Source organism: Physcomitrium patens, chromosome 3 (assembly GCF_059467195.1).
Source record: "Physcomitrium patens ecotype Gransden chromosome 3, ASM5946719v1, whole genome shotgun sequence".
Taxonomy (NCBI): domain Eukaryota; kingdom Viridiplantae; phylum Streptophyta; class Bryopsida; order Funariales; family Funariaceae; genus Physcomitrium; species Physcomitrium patens.
The window spans coordinates 13,739,930-13,766,866 of NC_143412.1; the positions used below are offsets into that span (position 1 = coordinate 13,739,930).

The 26,937-nt window shown below is 38.0% G+C and overlaps 2 protein-coding genes and 1 long non-coding RNA gene across 3 annotated transcripts; 1 reads left to right on the forward strand and 2 right to left on the reverse strand.

The window, feature by feature from the left end:
- Window positions 1-4,795: 4,795 nt before the first annotated feature.
- LOC149989518 (uncharacterized) lies at window positions 4,796-6,290 on the reverse strand. The gene is made up of 2 exons (XR_016502133.1): window positions 5,975-6,290; window positions 4,796-5,865 (listed from the first exon to the last, which is right to left on the reverse strand). It is a non-coding gene; the product is annotated as an uncharacterized LOC149989518 (long non-coding RNA).
- Window positions 6,291-10,223: 3,933 nt separating this feature from the next.
- On the forward strand, window positions 10,224-16,675 carry LOC112279896 (protein STRUBBELIG-RECEPTOR FAMILY 7). Its single transcript, XM_024514632.3, has 15 exons — window positions 10,224-10,306; window positions 10,502-10,752; window positions 11,869-12,001; window positions 12,277-12,354; window positions 12,515-12,580; window positions 12,758-12,826; window positions 12,958-13,032; window positions 13,212-13,283; window positions 13,455-13,526; window positions 13,662-13,721; window positions 13,905-14,284; window positions 14,402-14,945; window positions 15,067-15,205; window positions 15,366-15,662; window positions 15,881-16,675. The coding sequence occupies exons 2-15, from the start codon at window positions 10,629-10,631 to the stop codon at window positions 16,019-16,021; spliced, it is 2,250 nt and encodes a 749-aa protein (XP_024370400.1). The 5' UTR covers window positions 10,224-10,306; window positions 10,502-10,628; the 3' UTR covers window positions 16,022-16,675.
- A 6,923-nt stretch (window positions 16,676-23,598) lies between these two features.
- LOC112280414 (GCN5-related N-acetyltransferase 10, chloroplastic) lies at window positions 23,599-26,123 on the reverse strand. The gene is made up of 4 exons (XM_024515878.3): window positions 25,235-26,123; window positions 24,835-24,887; window positions 24,446-24,631; window positions 23,599-24,047 (listed from the first exon to the last, which is right to left on the reverse strand). The coding sequence occupies exons 1-4, from the start codon at window positions 25,775-25,777 to the stop codon at window positions 23,810-23,812; spliced, it is 1,020 nt and encodes a 339-aa protein (XP_024371646.1). The 5' UTR covers window positions 25,778-26,123; the 3' UTR covers window positions 23,599-23,809.
- Between the last annotated feature and the right edge of the window lie 814 nt (window positions 26,124-26,937).

Here is a 26,937-nt window from a genome sequence, read left to right on the forward strand (position 1 = left end):
AAATTAGTTTAATTCTTTATTTTAGCTACTCTACTTTATGGTGGTGTATTCTTCATAATTCATGTCTTTGAAAACAAGTGTAAGCTTCCATCATTTATACTATATCACTTCTACAAAGGTCATCAAGTGCATTTGCTTGTCTTTAGCTTCTTTGAAAAGGGACTTAATCTAACCTTGATTATTTTAAAATTTATCCAATAATTTGTAATAGAGTGGCATTCTACCAACTATTCCATGAACAACCACCAGAGTCTCCAACATCATACCACTTTTACAAAACAAAATAATACATGAGATTTATATGTGTGTTACAATACCATTTTTCTACCTTCACTCCTACAAGCTCTCATTGCCACCTACCTCACAACATCAACTATTTGCCTTCTTATTCTTGCACAACCCTCAACATGCATTTATACAACTTTTTTACAATTCCTTTAGAGATGTCTTCAAGTGCAAGTAAATAAATCTATGTAAGACAAGATAGACAAAATAGACAAGATGGATGACAATAGACAAGATAAGATAGATACTAAGAAGGAAATGAGGGAAGTAATAAGGATATTGTTTTGAGGTATGTCTCTTGCTCATTTTTAAACAAAAATTTAAGATTTTGTAAGAAATTCAAGAAAAAAAAAGAGTCAACTATGATACTAATTATAATAAAGAATATGGTAATTATAATAAATATATTTATTTTTTATTGGTTACAAATTTAATAGTAAAAAAATAAATTTAGAGGTTATTTATTTTTATTTTTTTCCATAATGGTTAAGATGGGTAGGTCAATTTAATAAAATTTTAGGTTTATTTAATATTTATTCATATATATATATTTATCTTCAATTGTATAAAAATAATAATTATTTTTATTATATCTAAAGATTAAATCTTTATAGGATTTTTGATGATTTATTATAAACCTAGAATTAAAAAATGTCTCTTTATATAAATTTTTATCAAATTATAAATTTATCTTTTATATATTTCTATAAGAAATTATTAAATGGTATCTATGTTTGCTATATATATTAGTAACTTAAAAATTTCCATCTTTAATGTAAATGTAATAAAACATCTTTAATACTATTGAATCCTAATGCATTTAAATTTCACTATGCACATTAATTTAAAAGTGTTTGTTAATTCACAATTATTATTCATTCAAAGAAATTTATTTTAAATATATATTATGCAATTCTAAAAATCTTAATCTTAAATTTAGATGAAATCTAAATTTTGATCTTAAATTTTAACAAATTTTAATTATAAGCATAATTTTTTTTAAATCTCAAAAAAAATAAATTTATAAAAATATAATTCGTAATTAAAATCTCAAAAAAAAATTAGATCTTGCTAAGGCGGTGCCCTTCTCCACCACACTCCTACAACTCTTGATGCTTACTTAGGAAGAATTGAGAGTGTTGAGCTGGGTTGTATATAAAACAAAGGAATTCTTGTGGTGACTTACTCTCACCCTACTTGTTCAATATAAATAGCTTTCTTTGTCACTCTGCGTCTTGTTGTAGGCAATATGTGTCGTTATTATTATTATTATTATTTTCTGTTCTTTTCTTTTCTTTCTGTTGCTACCATTACTATAAACATTCACGTCCACATTGTTTTTGTTTTGGTCCTGCCCAGAGCTGGTGTTATTCAACTCACAAGTCTTGTCCTTCAGCGACATCGGTATCAATTTTTTGCACCATTCATCACACCACTGCATTACAAATGTACATGTTCATATCGTCCTCGCAAGCATCGTAGAACCGGACCCATTTGTAAATGCTCCGTCCGTGCCTTGAGGATCTATACTTCTCGTCAAAACATCCTTGCTGTTGATGGCTGTTGTCACGTTTGCTTTCGGAATGTCTCTTCAACACCACTTATAATCCCTTTTTCGCACTCTTGGTCTGATGTACAAAGATCTGAGGCCAATCCAAAGTGCATGAGCGTTTCCAGAGCAAGTAACTAGCTCCTACTATTCAATTGCCGGTACTTCCTGAGAAAACAGTGGCTCCGTTGCTTCTCAAGAATCTCGTGCGTGTGGAAAAGCTGCATTCCACCTTCCCGATGCAATTCACACACATATTCTTGTTGTGGATGATTGAATTCTCCATCCAGGTCAACTTGAAGTCTAATATTTCCTGTGGTATTCCTATCCAACTAGCATGTCCTGGGTCACCCGTGATTCATCTTGGACAGATATTAGGGACGCATACAGTTTCATAAGTGAGTTGGGAAATTAACACCTGGGCATCTCTGTATTCATCGAAGATCCCCTGCAATTCCTCAACTTTACTCTTGTATTGTTCAGCTTCATGCGCTTAAGAACCAAATCTCTTTTCCAAAATTCTAAGTGACTTCCTTAGGTGTTTCACCTCATGCTTCAGGTTCTCTACGATCTCAATTTTATCCTCTCAAACTTGTAGCGCTCGTACTCATTCTCTAGAGGTTTGTTCGACCAACGTGGTTTGACGAGCCAAATCGACTCGTGCTCTTGCAACCTTTCACGTCTTCAAATGATTCTGGTTTAGGGTGAACACTGCCTCCACTAGACTACCACAATTCCCCTTGTACTGACTGAGGTCAGCCTGGGCGGCTTCCAAGTTCTGTTCACAATACCGAAGCTAGATTTGGAGAGTCTGGAGTTCTAGTACAACTTCATCAAACTAGGATGTCTCTTTTCGAATGCGATCTGCACTGCTTTGTTCCAACTTTGGAAGTCTCTGCTGAAGATCTGCAACTAAAAATGCTACTCTCGGTTGCGGCTTCAGAAGTACTCTCTAGGTTGTGGACCCATTCATCCCTCTTCGATTGCCAGTCGGAGCTTTCCAATCCCTTATCAGACAGTTGCTTTTTCAAGCTGTCGATTGCACCTTCCAGACATTTGCGCTGTTCCAAGCCAAGTTGCTCCTCAGCCTTGGCCTCCTCGCCCTCTTCTAAACAGTTTCTAAGATTGTTATAATTTGACTTTAGATCAATCTCTCCGAGCTGCAACTTGTCAGCCCTTTTTTTTTGCAAGTCTCGCATCTCGAAAGTCACGTTGCCGATGTCTGCCTACTCTTCATTTTTTTCAGCGTTGTCCCATCTCTCTCTCCTAATCATACAAATGTGTTTCCAAGTCAGAAAGACCTGCTTGCAGGAAAAAAGTCTTCAAGATGTACTTAGCTTTTGCAATTTCGGATGCCAGATGCTGCACAGTCCATTCCAAAGCTGCTAGAGTCTCCTCTCCTCCTCATCCACACTGGCTCAATTTTATTGTGAACCTCATGCAACTCCTCGCTCTTAGAAATCCTCTGCAACTTCAGCTTCTAATTCAATATAAGTCACTTCACTTTTTTATTCTTTTTTTTTCTCTCTTTTAAAAAAAAAAAAAAAAAAAAAAAAAAAAATCCTTCTCCACCATCTTGAAAGATATTATTTCTTTAGTTCCTATAAAATATTCATATGAGCTTAATACAGTTTTTGCTTTTCTATCCTTTTAATGTTGTTGTTTCCATCCATTTGTGCACGTCTATATAAATGAGTTTTTTCTTACACTAACATAATCTTATTTGGATTTGAATTTTGTTATTTTTTTTCAATCTATTAAATAATTATTTATATTTTTCAATATGCTACAAATTTTTAAATACAATACATTCTATTATTTTGTATATAGAACATTACTTTTGGTGCTTATACATGTGTCCAAATGTTCATGTGATCAAAAAAATTATTGAAATTCAATAATTAAATCATCAAATCATCTAATAGTACAACTAATTTATGAATATAAGTGTGTGTATGTATAGTTCAATATTTTAATGCATGCAAATAAGGATGTAATAAAAAATACTAATAAAAATTTATTAAAATAAACATAGATAAAAAATTTAAAATAAATGAATATATATATATATATATATATATATATACATACATACATACATAAGAATAGAAATAGAAATAAGAATTTTCTATTCTTGTATATTAGAGCCATCTACTTATTCTAAGTTATTTTATATAATATAAAAAAAGTTATATATAAATACATATATCTTTTATATTTTAAAACTTTAAAGCTTAATATATAATATGGCTAAAAAATTTTAATGTATAATTAGATCTTACTTTTATGTAGAAATATCAATTTATTTAATTTTTATTTAGCATGATTTTTACATTCAATCAACTTACTATTAAATTTAATAATAAAACATGTTGAATAGATGGCTTAAATAGGCTTTTGATCCTGGATCATGGTTCGTTAGGGTGGAGACACTAATCAATCCTAGTTCTAGCAGGTGGGTGCATTTAAGGTCACTACCGTAATATTTATAAGTGCGGGAAGAAAAATATTTACGGTCCGTTATTCCTGAATTTATTGCTAACTCCTCGACAAAAAAAAACTAGCGAGAGTTGCTTTGTGAGGGGCATGGATTACGATATGACTTAACTCATCAACTTGGATCGTTCAATATCAGAAATGACTCAATCAAGAGCTGGATTAAACTCTAAGCAACTGATGAAGCTGGGTCGAGTTCGGAGAAGTCTTTTTATTTCTCCTCACGACCTCAACTATGTATGCCCCCCAACAAGCGTAGCTACATCACAAAACACAGTGATACGCAACGAAACCCCGTGTCTGATCTGTAGTATGAATGTGTTTCTTCAACGTGAGGTATGGCACAAAATCTGATTCCTGGATCGTGGAAACGAATGGCGTTGTTGTGTTCACCTCCACCAACTCTGTTAAGATTGTATTGAGAAGTAAGAACTCGGTGCAAGAAGACAGCCTGAGGGATTCACCTTAAAAGGCAAGCGATCCATTTCCTTAGAAGCTGTTTTGGTTGAAAAAATACTTTTCTCACATAGTGGATGCACTGCACCATTGCAGAAGATTTCCCTTGAACACATGTCAGATCTTGAGTATTAACCGCGCTTAATCCTCTCATCGCCAGTTATTGACCGGCTTTGCATCAGTGAGTGTACCACCCACAATGCCTGCGAAGACTTGCCTGCTTTCGAACATTGTGTAGATGTAGCGCATGTATGAAACAGGATAGAAGAGATCTATTATCATCCTGAATTCTTGCGAAGACCAGAAACATTACATGGGGCTACCAGGTTTACTGGTTTGCCGAATAATGAATCAATCTCCTGCTGCTACCAGTTAGACTCGTACAATCGGAATGGTAAAATACATCACTTCCCTGTACTCCGAAAGTGACTGTCCGAGCCCCGCACATACCATCAGCGTCGTCAAACCATCACGATTGAATGGATCGAGCCAAACCTACCCTCGAAGACCCCGATGCTTTCCAATCTTCACACAGTCTCAATTTGTGAAGTCTCAATTAACATTCCTGGGATGAACGATTAATCAAGCATCATGTCAATACCTGCCTTCTTGTCAGAGCATTGGCAACCGTTCCAAACGTTTCTTACAGGAAAAAATATCCTCTACCAACCTGCATCTTTGGACCGCACTTCATGTTCATTTAAATAATGTTCAAACAACCCGTGCTGCTAAGAATATCATCAAAAGTACGAACTCTCCATGTCATGAGTTGAACGGAGATGTGGATTTCGTGGTGACGCTTCCTTCCAGCTGCCAATATCCTGATAGCACGCAAGGATACTTGAGTTCCACAGTCAAGGTTGCGAAAGAAGGACGGACAGCGGTGTGGCTATTCAAATCGAAGGAGCCTGCACTACCAATCCCGGAGTAAAATCGCCCAAAACAACTGATCAGTCCATATTGCTCAGGATATAATAAGCTTCGGCTCCAATTCGACTGTGATGACTCAATTTGCAAATTGCTCCCGCAACCCGCCTTCCAGTTTGAAGGTACCCATATTGCCTTCTCAACCATGGGATCTGCGATTCATACTCTGCTAGCAAACACGTAAATGAACCTGACAATTGGTTACCGAAGTTGCTAAAAAGCAAGATTCTGGATATGTTGCAGGACTGGGTACGCGTTAACCTGATGTGGAAGTGACAGCAGCTGCTCCTCGAAGGGGTGTTCACTATTCTCAACCTCAACAAACTTGCACGAGCCGGTGAACGGAAACTAGCAACTGGGAGTGGCTGCACAATGGGTTGGGGTGGGAAGAGGAAGCACAGACTCATCGACACTGGCAGTTATGTGTCATGACTTCAAGTTAGGGCGATACAGTTGGGGGCACAGTTGAGTGATGAGACGGCACGGACGGCTTCGAGGCCGATCTGCAACACCCGCATCTCCAGGACGACCGCATCTCAGGGAACTGCTTTCCAAAACCCTAAAACCGCGTGTTTTGTTCACAATTAGAAACGGAAGACAAAGGAATCACGAAGGAACGAGGGTCTGAACGAATAGTTACGGAACATGCCGCAATCGAATAATGCTGGAACGATGTGTGACACGTGTATACACACACATTAACAAAAACTTTGCGCAGTTGAGTTACAAAAATAGTTTTGTTGGTTTTGATTAGTTTCCTCATTCTGAAGATATCTCTGATGAACTCCGGTTCTTACTTTCCCCCACTATAAACATCCTTAGAGCATTCAACTTGTGAACTCAAACTAATTGCAACTAATTGCTACAGTAGACTCAAAATGATAGTGCATAACCTGGCAACAGTTTAAATAAAAAGCGTAGAAAGTCAGTTGGTTGGACTACAATCAATGTGATGCATGGAAATGTTTTAGTTACCATGATCAGTTGCGTGTGACACTGAATTCAATTACCTGACAAATTTAAAGAGACAACTTTGAATTGTTTGCATAGTCACAATTCAGATCTGAACAGTACTTTAGTTCTTTTTTACATTGTGTTCAATCTATTTAATACTTTACAAATGGAGATAAATGCAATAAAAAATAGTCTACAAACAAAACAAAATATCTTGTTTCCAGTATAAAACATTCAAAATTTGTAACATGTTGTCAACATTTTATTACAATGTTGTTCTTAGATGTCACTACATTCTCATTGCTTCATTACATATGCATGTATGTGTGTATATATTACGAGAGGATATGAATTTTCCAGTATAAACAGGAAAAAATGCAAATAATCTGACTATCCACGATTCGAACGGAATAAAAAAAAACATGTGATTTTTCAGGTTGATTCATATTTGTAACATGTCTGTTGTTTGTCAATATGGGCCCTTTGATGTAAGCATAGTGTTAAGGCATATTTAATACTTACCTGACCAAAATCAAGTATAATGAAATCCATTTATATCAGCAACATAACATAATATACCACAACAGATGTATTTCTACAAAAATACCGTTCTGTGGAAACTGATAATTTGACAAATCATAAATTTTATTCTCTCAAAAAAGCACATATATAAGCAGTAATTAAGAAAACAAAAAAACAAAAAACAAAAAAAACAAAATCATGCGAATTTTTTATTGTGGACAAATCCACACGAAGGATCAAACCACGTGGCCAGCTTAGCCTTTTCTATTCCATGTGGATCTATAGTAACCCAGTCAGCAGCTACTCGAAAAAGCACCAGTCTCCCTAAAGGATGAAAACGGAAGCCTCATCCAAGTTTTTCTCGTTCGTTTACTTTACATCTATCAGGACCCACCACATCTCACTGACCAAAGGTTCGAATCTCACTGATTGCTAAAGGTTAACACTTCCTCGCAATGTGAACATCACAGTCCCAGAACTGCCCACGAGCATCACGGTGGGAGTCTCGGGGCCGAGTTCCAAGCCCTAGGCAGCGGGACGGATGGATGAACTAATGGATGAATAATGCGCATCTTGGGTGTACATGGATGGATGATAGGTTGTTCGGCGAGTTGTTCTGGCTTGCAACGGATGGATGAAGATCGTGGGTCGCCGGGTATGACCATGAGACCGTCTCGTCCGGTTGAGGAGGTCAGCCGAACCTGTAGACTCGGATGCCAGGCTGGCAGTGATGACTTGGACATGCCCCATCAGAATAGCCCATGCCATGAAGCATAAGCCCCTTTTGCCTTTATTCGTATAATCTTTATATTTTGTGATATACAGTATTATTACCATGTCACCGTTAGACTGTGAGCATGGGCGGGTTGGAATAGAGACCATGCCCAATTAAGAAAAACTCGAGTTAGGGGAAATGATGCAACGTGTATTCCTGGAAGTATGACCTTTAAAGAATCAATTCCTACGTTCCGTGCATGATTCCAGTGTGGTGGACATTGTAGTATGAATCTGGTCAAGCGTACAAACAATGTTTTAAACATCAATACAAATGTGTAATTAAAGCAAGAGGAGCTGTTTCCAGTAAGAGACTGAATCAATGTTCTTCTCTCTCTCTCTCCCTCTCTCTCCGTTTATATGTACATCATCTTAGCACTGTTGTACTAGTATAAAAAATTGTATATGTGGGTCATACGCTTGTTTCAAGCATCTTGAAGTATTCATTACTACTTTACAGCTATTTGGGTAATAATTGTAAAGGTTTTATTTATTGGAAAATTACAAGTTGGTAAAGTAGATGTGTCGATTCAGTGGGCTCGTTGCAAGATGACTGCCGTTGGAGAGCAACTCCTGAGCAAAACAGGCCAAGCATTTGATGACCAGGTGAAGGCGTGGGCTAAAAACTGGAAGCAGTCTCGAAGGAAACACTGTGGATGGATTCGAAGCACCGAGGAGATATTAACCGAGAGTAGAGATCGATGTGAAATCGGGTAGTGTGATGAAACCCGCTTCCAACCGACCACGAATGCGATCGCGTCGTCGACGACGAGGCAATAGTTGGCAAATGAGAATCATCCTAGGGAGATCTGAGAGCTTCGGTGGGTGGTCGAGACGGCAGCAATTCACTCCGCGTGCTGTGCAACAGGCAACGCAGATTCCAAAGATAACTTGGACACACACACACGGAGGCACGCACACGCACACGCACATTCATCAGTTGAAGCAGCAGCCACACACGCAAGCCTTGAGCTGAATGTGAAAAAACACTTGCTGTTATTGAGAGAAGCCCTCCATTCAGGCTTTTTTCCTGAAAGCGCGAAGCTCACAGTTTTGGTTTTCACCGCGGAGCTCGCGTTTGCAGCTCCAGCAACGCTCCCCCCTCCCAGGTTCAAGACCTGGCTGGCTGCGCACTGGCTAGTATGCCAAAGCAAGAGAATTCGCGGCCAGCTGGTGCAATTATGGCTGGGACCCAGCGACGACTGGGTCCCGAAACTCCCGAATGTACTGCCGCTAGATTGCTCCCACCTGGGTGAGTCGGAGATGCAAGGAACCACGCCGCGTGCCACCGTTGGAAGTGGGAACTCATCGCCCTGAGCTGGCAAAGTCGATTTTGAATGCGTATGGCGCTCACTTTGGGGGATGGGTAATAAGTCTCCTCCTGGGCCCCAGTTTAGTGTTGGGGAGGTCCGCATGGAGCGATCATTTCTGCACTCTTTACAGGAACATGCTTTTATCATCTGCGTTGCTTTTTATTTTCGAACCCATGTTAAGAACGTCGAGTCACAAGTATTGAAAACTGAGGTCTCCATGGAATCCTGCTTCCACTAGACCTCTTGTTGTGGAAATATGGAGACTTTGCATGTACGGCTCAATCGAAGTCTCCCTGTATATATACTTAAAAACAATGAAAAGACTAGACTCGTCTAAAGTCAAGTATTGAAGTGCGGTACTGGCTGACTTTTGAGAAAAAAAGGGGTATTCGCTAAAGTACGTGAAAGGAACTCCGGTAGCTTGTTGTTGTGACTGAAGGGATTTGGGCTCTTGGGTTCCATCAGCAAAATAAGCAAAATAAAATAATAGATAATGTTAGTATGTAAATATGAGATCCAGACACAATTTGGAAAGGCTGGTTGACATGTTAAGGTTAACCGTGTTGTTCCATTAAATTCGTAGTTTTTGCTTCCCTAAGCTGTGATCCCGAGAGATATGCTGTTATAGGAACAAGCCAAAGATGAGGATCGAAATTTATTCTGTAAAGTCTTCATGCGAAATGGAGACAAGTAGAAGTGATGTGCGATTACAAGTGTTATAATGGTTCATGTCTTATTTACAAAGAGATCTTTCCAATAATGCCAAGAATTACTTTCCTCGTGACTTCCAGACATTCAGATGAAAGTCAATCAACCAAGCGGGGTTAAGTTCTCAGGTGATACTTTTACCCAGGAGGGTTGGTATTGGTTTCGAGGTTGAATAGTCGTAATGCGAGTTACAGTAGAAGATCTGATACTGCCTGCCAAGTGCTTGGCAGCAAAGGTTTGCTCTTGGTTGCGATTCCACACTGTTTCTGGCGCTCAGGGGTAGGGAGCGAGTTCTGCTGCCACCGAGCAAGGATCTTTCACGGTGAGTTGGTTCACGTGCGTCCCTCATAGCTATAGCCCGAGTTGGGTTGCAGATTGAGTAGGGTTGGATGCGAGCTATAGGGCTTATTGAGAGTGGTTGAGGAATTGGATTCGTTGCATACTGTATATTCAAAGTGGACTTAGTTTGCGTGGGGTGAGTATCACTTACGGTGGCGAGGGATGGCCTTTGGGGTAGGAGCTGGTATATGCGGAGTCCAACAGAAGCTTGTGCAGGACTCTTGAGTTGTGCGTGCGAGGGCTGAGTGCCGGAAAGGTATTTTCCGACGAAGAGTCAATGTGGGCGTGGACAAACGTTTGAAGAGATGGGTGTGGATATGAAGGCTCCGGCTAAGCAGTCGCTGGGAGTCGGACTGCTCCTGTGCTCTGTAGTGATCCTCTCGGTGGTGAGCTCTGTGTATGGCCAAGTTCAGACAGATCCAGTGGATAGTAAGTTCTCTGTTCTCCTTCTCTACCTTCGAACTCCTATCAATTCCAGCATAACGAAACATCACCTTTCTTGGTGCCGCTTCTGTACAAATGCGTCTGTGTGTGTTCAAGAGATCCGTTAAGGCATCCCGACATCTGGAAATCTCTTGGGTCTGAAGAGAAAGAAAAGGCTCAGTACTATTCTCTCACCATTTAACGTCAAGCATAATTGCGGTTCGGAAAGGGAGAAGTAGGAGGGTAATAGAGGTAAAGTGAATTACATCAATCCTTCGGCGAGAAAGCATAAATATCTGCGGATTTTGCAAATCAAAGCATGAGTGCGGGCCGGCACTGTGTTCAAACACTTTGTTTCTGGTGCACCACAAATTAGCGTAGTTTCTGTTGCTTCCATAGTTTCCGTCGGAATGCTGTTCTACAGGCTTTGAAATAAAGTGGGCTCCCTTAGAAACGGTGGTTGTGCTTTATTAATTAGTCCACGAATAGGTCGCCAGGTGAGTACAATGGAAGAGCGGTGTTTATAATGGGAAGTAGGTAGTCAGCATTGGCATTCGAGCTGCATCAGTCGCGAACTTCTGCACACTTTTGCACGATAAGCAGCTCTTTACGTTGAGTTTCTCAAACAAGTGCTCGAGTCGCCTTGTCCCATTTTCAAACTCATCAAGAGCAAACCCAGTCCATGCTTGCTGTTTCTCAGAATTAGGTTCGCGAGAGCTTATCATATTCACAAATTCTTTCTCGACAACAGTTGAATAGGAGTGTCCTTGTAATGACTGCTGAGGTTCTACCTTGCAGAGCGAAGAATGTCTCTTGGGGTCGGCCAGCTGATTTTAGTTCAAACAGCACTTCCACATAGTTGGCATGAACTCAAAACCACTTTTCCACTGAACATACTGTTTAGTATGCTCACTTGCCTTGCAAATTTTTTGCACTTAGAAACCTCAATTTGTTGATGTCTTCTCTGCAGCATTGAGTTTGAAGATGCTGTCTCCAGGCAAGCCTTCCCTCGTGGGTACAATATGGACGTCCGTTTACAATGTTGCTTCCTAAGGAAGTGGCCAAATGCTAATGACTGCTTCTCCGCGGCTCACATTTTGCTTTTGTATGACTTGGGTGCAGCTACAGGCTTAATTTCCATGTGGTATGACTTAAAACAGAGTCAATCTCTCACGGGGTGGACTCAAAATGCTTCTAACCCTTGTGGGCAGCAGTGGTACGGCGTTGTATGTGATGGCTCTTCTGTCACGGAAATGTAAGAACGTTATATTCCGAGTAGAACCTTTTCAAAATCTTACTGGCGCAGCATGCTGTCCTTGCTATCTGGATGAGTTCCCTTCACTACTTGTTTATAACTTCTTCAGGGTTGGCTTATCGTTTACCGTTGGAAACCATTTCTGTACTTGTTACAAGTTAGAATGTTAAATCATCACTTTACAGAATCATCTGCTCGTTGATTTACGGAGTAAGAAAGACTGAATATGATTGACTGGTCCTGATATCCCTTGTACTTATTCTGCTGTGTTGCAGCAAAATTGGAAGTCGGGGTTTGAATGGAAATTTTAATCCTTCGTACTTTCAAAACGCTTTTAAAAAGCTTCGAATTTTGTAAGAGCCTTTCCTTCGCACATGTTTCTTTAACTATGTAGTAGTGGTTACTGTTCTGATTCATTTTTTCCTGTAGTGGTTTGTTGATATCTATGCTGCTTCACCAGTTATACGATTTACGGTTTTTTCCTCTCTAACTTTTCGATTGATCTGCTTTCAGTGATGCTAGTAACAACAACATCGAAGGAAATATTCCTCAACAGTTTCCTACGTCTCTTACTCAAATGTAAATTTCGCTTAAACGGTAACTCTGCTGCTGTAAGAGATAGTTTTAACTTTTAGACCCTAGTCAATAAAGTGATCTCGCGCACAGAGTCTCAACTGTGCGGCCTTAAAGATTGACATTTTTTCAGATCTTCGCGGTGTGAAACGTCCTTCTGAGCATATTTTCCGTTGATTACAGGATATTGAACAACAATAAATTGACCGGAGGTCTCCCACAGTTTGATCAATTGGGCGCCTTGACAGTCGTGTATGCTTCACAGCTCTAATGATGTTGCCGTTACCCTTTTTGGCTACATATTTATGCACCTTAATACTAGATGGTAAAAATGTAAATTACAGAAGTGGTTACAATTACCAATGCTTTTCATCTGGCTACAGAAACTTGAGCAACAACAATCTGACCGGCAACATGAACCCCAACTATTTCAATGTGATCGTGAATGTGGAAACCTTGTAAGTTTTTTCGGACGTGACTTCTACCTCTCCTGACCAAGAGAACAAATACATCATTTGAATCAGAAACCTCGTGCACAATACTAGGACATAAGATTTTATTATTTCCTGTAATGAGAATTTGCTTCCGACCCACCACACAAAGATGATAAGCGGTACCATACTGTCTTTGTTTTCAGCGATGTTTCCTATAACCAACTTGAAGGCACTCTTCCCGACTCCATTCTAAACCTGGCCAAGCTTCGTTTCTTGTAAGTATCATGCAGCTTGGAGATTCCTTTCTCTTTTGTCTAGGCCTGCTAATTAGCTTATTTTTAAGATGTGCTTATTCTACAGCAAGATTCTCATTTGTTATGCGTTTATTCCATGCGGGCTTATTCTCAACGGCCATATTTATATTTGTAAGCTTCGTGGTTTCTTAGGAATTTGCAGAACAATAAATTTAATGGTAAACTTCCCGACGATTTCTCTCGGCTGAAGAATTTGCAGACTTTGTAAGTCATTGTTACACAATTCTCTTCTGTATTTGGTTGGATTTGAGAATCATCATATTAATGCACTTGAGGATTAGTTGCGCCAAGTTGATGAAGAAGTATTTGCTAAATGTTGCCATCTCTGGATTGAAACAGCAACATTGAGAACAATCAGTTCACGGGTAATTATCCATCAGGTTTACCCAGTAATAGCAGGTACGACATTTTCTCTTGCTTAAAATATTGGATTTACTTTCCTTGACACGCCGTATAATTGTAATTCCTACTGTAGATTCATATCTTCGGCATGTAAAGGCTTAGTTGTAGGCTTTTGATCTCTGACGAATCTCCAGGTGCGGGCATTCCACTCTTTTGACATAAGCCCTGCTTCTCCCGCAGGGTTGGAGGAAATCGTCTTACATTTCCCCCACCTCCAGCCCCCGGCACACCTGCTCCCAGGACTCCTTCTCCTTCAGGAACATCGAATGGATCATCGTCGCATCTCCCTCTAGGGGCGATCATTGGAATAGCCGCTGGTGGTGCTGTGCTGCTTTTATTACTAGCACTCGGCATCTGTTTGTGTTGTCGTAAGCGGTCCAAGAAAGCATTGGGCGATCCAGAGGCCACGACCAGCAGCCGAAGACCGTGGTTCACACCTCCCCTCTCCGCAAAGAGCCAGAGTGATCCCAGCAAGAGCATAGACAAAACGACGAAACGCAACATCTTTGGCAGCAGTAAGAGTGAGAAGAAAAGTTCAAAGCACAGAGTATTTGAGCCAGGTAAATCACTTCCCTGCTGAGGATCCTCAAGTATGTTGCATTCTACGATTGAGTTTGAGCAAGTCAAGTTGCTGGATCATGTGCTGATGGCTCCTTTTGCATTCGTTCACCTTACAGCTCCTCTTGACAAAGGAGCAGCCGACGAACCAGTGGTGAAGGCGTCTCCGCCCGTCAAGGTACTGAAGGCTCCTCCTTCATTTAAGGGTATCAGCGGCCTGGGTGCTGGACATTCGAAAGCAACAATTGGCAAGGTGAACAAGAGCAATATTGCAGCCACCCCATTCTCTGTAGCGGATCTTCAGGCAGCCACAAACAGCTTCTCCCAGGATAATCTGATTGGAGAAGGGAGCATGGGTCGCGTGTATCGTGCCGAGTTTCCCAACGGCCAGGTCTTGGCCGTGAAGAAGATCGACAGCAGCGCGTCGATGGTGCAGAATGAGGATGACTTCTTGAGTGTAGTAGACAGTTTGGCTCGCCTGCAGCATGCTAATACGGCTGAGCTTGTGGGTTACTGTATTGAACATGACCAACGGCTGTTGGTGTACGAGTACGTGAGTCGTGGAACCCTGAACGAATTGCTCCATTTCTCGGGTGAAAACACCAAGGCCCTGTCCTGGAATGTCCGCATTAAGATTGCTTTGGGATCCGCGCGTGCTCTGGAGTAAGTTATCTCCGCTTGGCCTCTCAAGGATGTTTCACAATGTATCTGTTCGTACTTGGTTTTTAGTTTGTCAACTTAGAATCGTCAGCCGTTGCCAGCCATAACATGTTTTGGGGTACAGGTACTTGCACGAAGTCTGTGCACCTCCCGTGGTTCACCGCAACTTCAAATCTGCCAATATTCTGCTAGACGATGAGCTCAATCCTCATGTTTCGGACTGTGGACTAGCTGCCCTTGCACCATCTGGTTCTGAACGCCAGGTCTGTTCCTTACAACGGACGTTGTTGTGTTGATGATACTTTTTCTCTTTGCCACTCAAGAATTTATCCTCTTTGTCAATATATCCTCGTACTTTCTGTGCCCTATGTGTACCTACTCAAATGTACCTGACTTTTATGAATCGTCATCTACAATTGGCAGGTGTCGGCACAAATGTTGGGCTCTTTCGGTTACAGTGCCCCTGAGTACGCCATGTCTGGAACCTATACCGTGAAGAGTGACGTCTACAGCTTCGGTGTTGTAATGCTGGAGCTACTCACTGGGCGCAAGCCTTTAGACAGCTCAAGACCACGATCCGAGCAATCTTTGGTACGATGGGCCACACCTCAATTGCACGACATCGACGCCCTTGCACGAATGGTGGATCCGTCGTTGAAGGGCATCTACCCTGCTAAATCACTCTCTCGGTTTGCTGATATAGTCGCCCTTTGCGTCCAGGTATTCTCTTCCCATTTACTACGTTAACATTACAGAGTTAATACTGTTGCCTGATTAGCTCGATCGGTATCCTAGCGGTCTTGCAAAGGGTCATAATACCTCAAATGTTGATGGGAACTTCACCGCTTGAGTTGAAGGAGACAAGCCGGAGTTGATTTATCTTCCTCGATAATTGAAGTTTTCCTCTAACACTTGTGGTTTTGCAATGTGATGTGCAGCCGGAGCCCGAGTTCCGACCCCCGATGTCTGAAGTGGTGCAGGCACTTGTAAGGCTGATGCAGCGTGCGAGTCTGAGCAAACGCAGATCGGAGTCCGCTGTTGGAATTGAGTCGAACGAGCCATCTGAGACTTCACTTTGAGAGTACTGAAGCGCCCACTAGCCTAATCGTGCATCTTTGGCCATCTCGTTTCTGAGTGGAACACAAGCTGGGTATATTCTTTGGTGGTTAAGCAACATTTTGTCACAATTTGAACTTCAGCTGGAGAAGGGTCTGTAGTGTTGAAGAAAACGAATGCAAAGCGTTTCGGCGTGGATGTGCTTTGAGAACTTACAAAACTCATCAAGACTTTGAAGATCTTTGTATTGCATCGAATCCTTTCAATCAGTCTCGGGTAGGATCAGTTCCTCTGTATCGGATACCCTTTTCATCCTAACATGGGACCCTTTTAATCCAGAGGATGGAGTGCTTGGAATAGTGACCTTGGTCGAGATTTCATTGTGAAGCCTTGGTTTCGACTTGTAATCCTAGATCTCAGTTCACCGTTAATTTAGATAAAAATGTGCTGATAGTCTCATTTATTGTGCTTTCATGGCCAGGTTATTTTTTCCTCTTTCAGAAGCCTTCTTTTGTTTCAGCCATCTGTTCTTTGTGAACTAATCTGCCTAGTAGCCAAGTAACAGCATTGTTCCATCAATCAGCTTGATGCACGCTTTTCAATACCTACGTTGCCGTCTAGTTTTAGTCCTTTGATGTAATTATGTTGCTTATAAACAGTGAAATTGTTCACTACAAGCTGTTTCTCGTCTGGATACCTTCCATTTAGTTGTGAATGACGTGAAGACACTGTCCTTTAAACGCATATCCAGTGGACTGAAAGCTCGAGCAGACCACCAGAATACTTTCAACATCAATATCGACTATTGAGTAGTGCAAAAAACAATACTGAATTCTCGCCAGTTGGGTGTACTAATAAACTCAATAATGTCTTTCCCAAACGATATCTACTATGATGAATTAATAATTTCATATACCCAATTGGTATGGCTTTGAATAAATTAATAGTCACCGCCACTGAATAGCACCATGATCAAAAATATTTGCTTGATTGACTATTTTCAGGTCTTGATTGTTTCGTGTACTTGAGAAATGTTGTTCAAAAACTTAATACTGCATACAAATGTAGTTATTTTAAATAAGTCAAAGATGATTGTGTTTAAAGTAGTGCATTGTTAATGCCATCACAATTTTTGCTATTGCCACCACAACTCCATAAAAATTTTAAACAAAATTTAGTCAAAATTTATTATTTTCTATTGTCACTTCAATCATTTTTTCATGGTTGGATATATATATATATATATATATATAAATAAAACACTATATACCTTAGCAACCAATCATTGCCTCTTACTATGATTAAGAATAAATAAGTAAATATATATATACATTGGCAGCCAATTAGTGCCCCTTAAAAAACACATACAATCTACTTTGGCAATCCATGCCCCCTACTAACCAAGCAATGGGATTTTTGGATGCGTAGATGCTTGATTTTATTTATATAAGTAGATAGGAATATATTAACCATATTTTGATTAGAATAAAAGAACTAAAGAAATATATTTAGTGGGTGGTAGGTTGTGGCAACAATAGCAAAAATTGTGATGGCATTACCAATATCTTAAAAATATTATCAGAATTTATATAAATGATGATATTTATTATTTATTATTTATTATTTTTTGTATTTTTTGTATTGTAGTGGATGGATTCTTTGAGTTATTATATTTCTAACTTTTATGTTTTTGATGTGAGAGACAATTACTTGTCTCTATGAAGGCTATGTGACTTACAATATGTCATGTTAGTTAAGAAAGATATGTACATATAAACAAATAAAAAAGCTCTTTTGAGAGTAGAAAAGAATGTGATGATGTAAAAATCATTCATTCAATATTGGTAGATATTTAGAATTTTGAATATCTTTTTATCCAAATTTATGTGATACATGGGGAACAGACATATATATATATATATATATATATATATATATATATATAAACTTGTTTAAAAAATTAAAAATAAATGTCAATTTATCATTGATTTTTTTTGAATTGGAAGGAAATAACATTTTGAGAGTGTCTTCTTTATGAAGTTAGATCAAAATCAAAAGAGGAAAAAAGAGCAATGAAACAAAGGGGGTGTGTATTTAGGTGTAAAATTATTTTTAAAAGGCTTCTCAATGAGAAATGAAGAAATGAGAATTTTTTTATTAGAAGTATGTTCTTGCAACTATTGTAAAATATTTCAAATTGAAGTTTGGAAAGAGTGGTCCATAAAATTTGAGAAATTATGGTTTTTTGCAGCAGAATAAAAAGCAATAGTATAAATTAATAATGCAATAATATTACCATCATTAAAAACTTCAATGCTCTAAGTCATATCATAAACCAAATAGTTATACTATTAATAAAATTTGATTAATGACGTGATGAATTTTAATTCTTATTCTGATATTTATTTAACTTATAAGAAGTTGAGTTCTTTTGACAAAAAAGAATCAAGTTTAGATTTATTATTTGAATACAAATTATAATTAAAGCAAGTTATCAAAAATCATTTTAGAAAATGTATCATTAAAAACAAAATCAATTTGACTTATTATAGTTATCAACAATAAATAGAATGAATTTTATGAAATATAAAATAAATCTATTTCTTCTTTCAATATATATTGGATTGCAATATATATATATATATATATATATATATATATTGAGTATATCAATGAGAGCATATTTTAAAATATAAAATGAGCTTTTTTGAAGAATTAGTGTAGTATCAAATGGATTGAGTTGTTGGTAGAATTAATAAATTTTTTTAAAAAAGACAAATTACATTTTAAAAGTTAATAATTCTATCTACAACTCAATCCAAGCTATTACATCACCTATTTAAATATATCTATAATAACTTTTGAAATTATAACAACGTATCATTATAAAATCCTTAAGATATTTATTATCTAATAATTACTATTTGATCCTATTTACTCAAATATTCTTATATTACAAGTAATTAAAGGTTTTAAAGTCTATTATACTTGTTAATTTTATATACCTATCTTTTACAAGTGTTTTGTTAAAAAATCAACAATATTGTATTTTTTTTATAAAATGCACAATTTTTATTATTCCATATTCAATTTTTTTTCTTCTGAAGTGATGTTAAATTTTAATTTATTCATTATTTTTATTCTTTGTAAAAGTAAGGCATTTTTAATTAAAATATATGATTTAAGTTGCTTCCATTTAGACAAGTCTAATGTCTTTTAAATATTGCCTTATATGGTATCCCCACAGCACAATAATTTATAGGCATATATTTTGTGTCCAAATTTAATCTTATAATAATAGGTTGTTTCTTGCAATTCATAAAATAGCTTCCAATCCACCAAAAAACATATCTTGTGCCAAATCTTCTATTATCTACTTCTTTAGCCCAATCTTCATTACAATTATTTAGCAAATTATTGGTCCTACAACCAATACACAATATATGGTCCAAAAAGTCTTTTAAGTTCTTTATAATTTCTTTTATTATTATCTAATATATAAGACCAACCTTCAGCAAGTGTTAATTTATTATACTCATTGTATATGCAAGATCCACTCTTATAGTTACTATTACATACATAAATGAGTCTACAACTACCTAATATAAAAACTATTTTATGTCAACTCTAACTTGTATAAATTTATCTTCCAATAGCTTCATCAACTTTTAGTTGGCTTTAAGCTGAATGCCAATAGGCTTGCACTCCTTCATGTTAAAGTATTTTAATATTTCTTGAATGTACTAGTTTGGGCTTATTCTTATAATGCTTTTAGCACAATCATTTATAAATTGATTTCTAAGATAATAGTACAATTCTTTTAGGTCACTCATCTCATATTTATTTTATAATTTTTCTTCAACAATTTCATTTTTTCTATAGTGTTTGCTAAAATAATTAATTTATTGATACAAAAAAATAAAGACCAATTTTATAAACTAAATATCAAGAAGAAACCTTTCTTTTCATAGTTCTAAATTAATAGTTGCAACTGATTTAATTTTTTCAATATATATATATATATATATATATATATATATATTAAAAACAAAAATTTAAATTTTACTTGAAAAAATAGTACTTGTAAGAAAGATAAAATGTACATCAACTCTAAACATTCCTTGCACTAATTGTTTTATTTAACATCTTTTGCACTAATTGTTTTATTTAACATCTTTTGCATCTTTTAACTTTTCTATTCAATTTATTTTCATATTTTTTTATTTTATTTTATTTGCTTCAAACACACCTAAGTCTTCTTTTCAACCTCTTTCTCTCTCTCTCTCTCTCTCTCTCTCTCTCTATATATATATATATATATATATTTTTATTATTTTTATTAAAATTTTTTATTTTAAAAATATCTTATCAATCTAAAAATTAAATATTAAGATCTAAAATAAGCCTATGTTTATTCAAAATGTAACTAATCACAAGTTCTAAGACCATTAATTTTGTTATTATTATTCCAATTTCAAATCCAAGATTTTCAAAGTTATTCCTTGATTTAGAAAATAATATGTGTTCGAATTTAATAAAATTTCATCTTTTATTACAAAATAAAAATAATAAAAATAATGAAAATGCAATGGAAATGAGTAATTCAGCTTGTTAAATAAGTTAGTTCTAAAAATTTGGATTTATTCTCTTGAGAAAATAAACATATTTTTGTAACTAATTTTTATCAAAATTATTCATATTATATATATATATATATATATATATATATACTTTCCAACAAGCAAGTTGAACTTCAAATAGTCATGTTACTTGCTCCTATATAATATTTTTTTTAATACATGTTTATTATTATATTCATTATTTATTTATGTTTTTTTCGGATTGTATAATTTTTTAAAAAAAATAGGCCACATTCCATGTTTAGACTTTCTTTTTAAACTTCAAAAAGAAAACATGTGGCAAAGAAATTAAGGTTGAAAAGAAAATTTGAGCCTTATCAAAATCTTACATAAAAAAAGCAACCAATATCTACCACTCTATTTCTTTGATAAAAGTTTGACAACTTGAAAATCATAATTACATAATTTAAAATACCAATTTTCTTACATATGCAAATAGTGATATCATACAATATGAAAAAAGTCACTATTACATGTAGAACATTAATCCTTTTATTCTTTCATAGATACATTTAAACTTGCAAAACCCTATTAGTTTAATACAAAGTTCAATTCACCCATCCATATACATAACTACAATTAATATCAACCAAATAGAAACCAACGTTTTTTTGTATATGCTATGCTTTCTTGTTATCTTGTTAAATCCAAAAGCTTCCCATTGGCAAATCTTTCATTTTAATTAAATTGGTTTTATTCCTCTCTTTGCATTTTTTTATGTTTTTGTTTTTGTTTTTTGTAATCCTTATATATGAGTTTTTGACACTTTCTTATAGATTTATTTTTCTTTTTTATTTATTTATTTCTAAATTATTCAACTAATCAATCACTTGTTTGTTTTATTATTATTATTATTATTATTATTATCATCATTTTTTTTGTTTGTTTGTTTTTTATTTTTTATTTTAAAAAAAAAAAGACAATATATACACATTGTTACATCAATGAGCTTTTGAATACTTTACTAAGTTCTCTCTTATATTTTTTGTAGAAGTCTAAGACTTCCTTAGCAACTACGGAGCAAAGTATGCTTTCTTGCCTTGCAAGGTAGCCTCATAATTGCACAAACAAACAATTTATCCTACACATGCATATCAAAAAATATAAAAATAAAATTTTAGCTAATTAAAATTTTGTTTCCTCTTAAAAATAAGATGCATATATATATCCTCCAAAAATCTTCTTCATTAAATAAATAAAAAATACAAAAAAGAATATAAGAGATCTTTTCCAAAATGTAATAGATATTTGTCTCTATTTTAGTCATTTATTTTTTAAAAAATACAACATAATTTATTGATACCTTAAAATATTCTAGTCAATACTTTAGAATCTTTGAACGGAGGCCTTAGAATATCTTAGCTAACACCTTAGTAAAAATTAGAAAGATCTAACAATTTCAAGGTAGGATCTTTCTAATTTTCTTTCATGCTGGTACTTTGTACACTTGTCTATCCAATCTTCTTTACACACAATTTAACAAAAAAGTACAATTTTTTCATTTTTTTATTTTAAAGAAATTAATTTACAGCATTCAAAATCCCTAAATATATATATATATATACATACATACTACAACAAAATATGTATACTTCAACATTGGGCTGCCACCACTTCTCCTGTAGAACAAGAGCATGCACAGTTGACTCAACAACCATAGGAACAGCCCTTCAAGCAATACCAGCTTAGATTACGACCACATATAAAGTATGTATTAGAGCCATCCAATCCTAGTCTCAGAGTGCCAAGAGTCGACTCTCAAAGACGGCCAATTCTCTGTTAAGACCACCACACAGACCTTGGAGCTGGAAGCCAACATGCTAACATCCATAACATCCGGGTTACCAAGAGTATCCTTTTTGAAGTGGAGAAAATGAACACCCACTTTGTGAGGTGAAAAAAGTGATAAACAGAGGCTTCGCGCGACAAGTTGAGGAAGACCCACTGCGGACACTTGCCGAGCTGGATGATTTGACTGCATAACAGCTCACAGTTTATCATCACATCAAAAGTGGGCATCACTGTTAGAGCAACGTTGGAAGTTGAAGCCTCAGTATGTGGAAACACCGTATTGGCTCACGTTGAATGAGTCGGAGAAAGGAAAGTTTCGGAATCATGTTGTTATCAGAAAGACAATCTGTGGCTCAAACCAGAAGGAAGTGTGTTGATCGAGGTGCTGCGTCCATGACCTTTGAATAAATGCATCTATTTGTGGTGGTATTTTTGCCTTCATGGTTAACCTCAGCAGCGGCAGCCTCACATTGTGATGGACGTGTTCTACTTCACCACCCACAACCAAAACCTGCATGCAATGGCAGTTAATGAATCCATACTTGGCTAAGATGGTCGTGGCACAAGATGCTAGGGTGGTAGGCAGTCTCGGCTTTCAACGAAACAAGGCACACATGTGCAACATTTCAGTGGGCGGCTCTTCTTCCGATGCAAGACGACTGCTCACGTCACTTCCCGACTTTGATACCACCATGGATTCCCGTGTGTGGTTACATGAAAGATTCGACACGTGCTTTTCTGTACTTATTCACTGACGTCGTCCACCGTTTTCATATTGTGGCTAGCTCAGTTTGATCCCGTAGAAGCGTGTTTGAATTTCAATTGATGAACGAAATAGAACCAATCCTCTTGCTCTTTTCCTACTAGTGCTGTGGTTGGTTGTTGAAAGCTTGGTCTGAGTTGAAAGACAAAACGAGAGAGAGAGACCATGACAGTTTGCAGCCGAAGGTCACGGTATCTGCCTTTCGGTTTTCATTTGACTTTTCAGATAGAGGAAAAACGAGCTAGTTTTTTCGATAACTGTGTGTTGCGGGATTCGACCCCATGATTGAAAGAGCGGATCAGAACAGTGAGGTTTTGTTACAATGAGAACTGTACAAGGCTCACACATAAACTCATTCAAGAACTGCAAATTGGTTTGATTGCAGGAACAGATGCCATAAGTTGCGTGCTGTCAACAAAGGAGAAATAAATAAATTAAAAAAATGAAAACTTATAGGTTACAATGTACAGGGAGCGAAGCTGAAACTCCACCAAGGGCAGTAATACGTTACAATAATCATCAAGATATGGTAGATGTGAAAAACATCAATTTAACTCTTAAATCCCTGTGCATCTAACAAAAGGCATAAAAGAAAGGTGGAATGCGCTTTTTCGGCGTCAGAAGTCGAAGTTGGGCGTTCTGCTAGTCCTCTTAGCCATCAGTACACGTCGTTTTCTCCCAATCCAGGTGCTCATCCACATAGGATCAAGGGCAATTACCCTGTAGCCTCCCCTAGAATACAAGGTACGAGCAGCCATGTCGTCTTCATAGGCGTGCAAGACGAGGTAGTCGAATCCCCATTTCATGGCTAGCAATTCGCAGGCTCTCAGAAGCATAGTCGCCACATTCCGTCTCCTACACGTACATGCATCTACGATTAATGTAGGATACCAACAGTGTAAACAATTCCACGAAGCACAAGGAATAAGAATTTCATAACAAAATGAAATAAAATCACAAGAGCATTCTTAAGTAAAGACCAGATCAAAGCGTCTGTGTCAGCATATCACGAACTGTTGTAAGATCAAAATTATCAAAGTGCTATGGTCAAACCGTTTGCTCAATTTCTTGAAACAGCACACTTTCTAGTGACAATCCAATCGATTGATTTATATCTTGGCTCGGACAATTATTAATTATTCGACGAAGATTGTAAACCCACTAAAAACGTTACAAAGTTTGATCGAGTTCCTAATGAATGTTCGACAAATTGTAAGAATCCCTATTTAACGGAAGGGATGAGTATAACTTGCCTGTAGTTAATATCCACAGCCATGCCACTCACGTACAAGTACTCGGTAGCACTATGAAGATGGCGTAACACTTCATTATCGACCGCAGCAGCTAAATTAACCGCCCCTACAACGATTGGAAAAAATGTATCACCGCACTCTCCTCCACCCAGTTCGGTCGCTGGTTCCGCTAGTAAGCAAGCATACCTGCACTGATGCAAGACAAATTGTCACGATATCATCATATAGAGGTCTCCATCGCCTGTTCCAAAGCTGGACTGTTGATTGTTTACATAACATGAAACACATCCATAGAAATTGTTTGCAAGCCTATTCTTCTCTGCCTGGCGACTGTAAAATTGGCAAAACTGAAACGAAACCGATAGAGATGACAGGATAAGTGATTGAACCTGTCCGGAGGTGAATGGCGAGCTTTGTAGAGTAGAGCACTAAGCACTTCTGCCTGCTCAGATGATCACCAGTAAGTCCGTCAACTAGAATCAACTAGTTTAGAGGTGAAGTGATCAAGTTTGCTTGAATCAAATCCGGGACTCTCTCCACACAAATCAAATTCAATTTTAGGGGCATTCATTTCCAGGTTCCTAAACATTCAGGTGGCCAAACATCACGAAGAGCAAACACAGATGCATACAGAACCAAAAACCACTTTCATGCCCCATACTAAATTTTTTTAAAGGAAGAATATCAATGTCTACTGCCAAGCAGTGTAAGACGTTGGGTGCATACTTTGAGGCAGCAATTTTGAGCAAGTCGAGTGCCCTTGATACCAAATTATATCCAATCACTCACCTTGAATAGCTTGAAGAAGAGCTCATCAAACACGGCCGCCTGAAGATGAAACGAGGTAGCTTGGACGTGAGCCACCGCCCTGAGCTCTTCTGTATCAAATTTGCTCGCTTCTCTGACCTTCCAGCCGTGCCCTAGAGCTACCACACCGTCTTCAACCTCAGCAGTTTCATTGAAGTCCGTCTGTAAAACTGACACCTCTTGCACGTCAAGCACGTCACGAACGGTCTCAGAGATTAGGCTCAAGTCACCAGGCACTTGAGCCCTCGGACTAAAACAAATTCTCCTCTCTAATCTAGTCGACAGATCTTTCTTGTGATACAAATCGCACCTGCGAAGCCTAGAATTCGATATCCGGTGGGGCATCAGCACATGTTTTGCCTCCCCACCAAATTTCCATCCCAAGTTATTTGCTCTCCGAGCCGCGCAAACCCTAAAACTGACGTCAAGCATTTTGCTCTCAATCCTGCATGGAGTGGTATTGATCTCCCCAGGGCAGTAGGACGCCCCGCCCACTATCCCACTCGTCAGCGCCACCGCATGCATTTCCAAACAATTCTACGCGGTCCAAATCAGTTCTCTGTGAGCTTTGCCAACTCCAACCAAAGACCCTGGGCCCAGATAAGCCTCCACTGTTGCTGCGTCAGCAGACGTGAGCAATTCACAACAAGCCGCGACGAAATTGCCTAATTCGTGATAACCCAATTGACACAGAATCGATCAACGAGGCGAACGCATTCTATCCTTAACAGCACAATCAACCGACTGCAGAGGACGGATTCCTTTCTCAAAGACAGGGGACAAGATTCCCAAGGCCACAATCCTCAAACACAGACCAGCTACGAGGCAAAGCGCCACGAGAAAACGAGCTACATTTTGCGAGCACTGAGGGAACGCCACACTCAAGCTCTCGCATGTGGCCACAACCTGGACTTAACGGAGTCGGCCACTCGGCTTCACGAAAAAATCTGCCCAAAAAGGAGTGACACAATGGGCTGCGAGATGGGATTCCTCCGCCCCATCTTCTTCGGTGGATCTTGCGTAATCCCTTGGAGCTCAGGGAAAGGCGGGCGAGGGCGCAATTGGGGAGCGTGGAACGGAGACGAGTTTGCGGCAAAATTGGGCAACTGGGTCCCAGAGATGGTGCGATGCGCGCAGGGCGAACGGGTCGTAGATTTGTGGGTGGGGATAAGGTGCTGCTGCTGTCAGGGCACCATGACGACGCGGCCGTCGTCGCGCCTTTCGCAGTGAGATGATGTGGGTGAGCTCGCATCGCAGCGTTCAGGCACACACAAGCACACACACCCCCCCCCACGCGTATAGGTCCCCTCTTATGGCGCGGCCATGGGGTCAATTTTCCCTACACCTGTCTCCGACGGAACGGGGAATGCTTCAGACGTGCTTCGAAAAGTGTGGTTGAGTTGTTTACTTAGGAAGTACTCTCATAAATGACCATGCAAGTGATTCTTCTTCAGCTCAAGCTTTTTGAACAATTTTATATGTACTTCTGTCTTGCAACCCACTTTTACCTCTTGATCATGATAAAAAGTTACGTGGGCGAGTAGTTATTTTGACGCTAAGGCTACGACATGCTGTGAATCTCACTGTTATGATTAATAAACTTAACATCAACGTTGTGTTACATTTTTACTTTTATTTCTTCTTGAAGGATCCAGGTAATTTTGGAAAATGTTGTTGAGCCATCG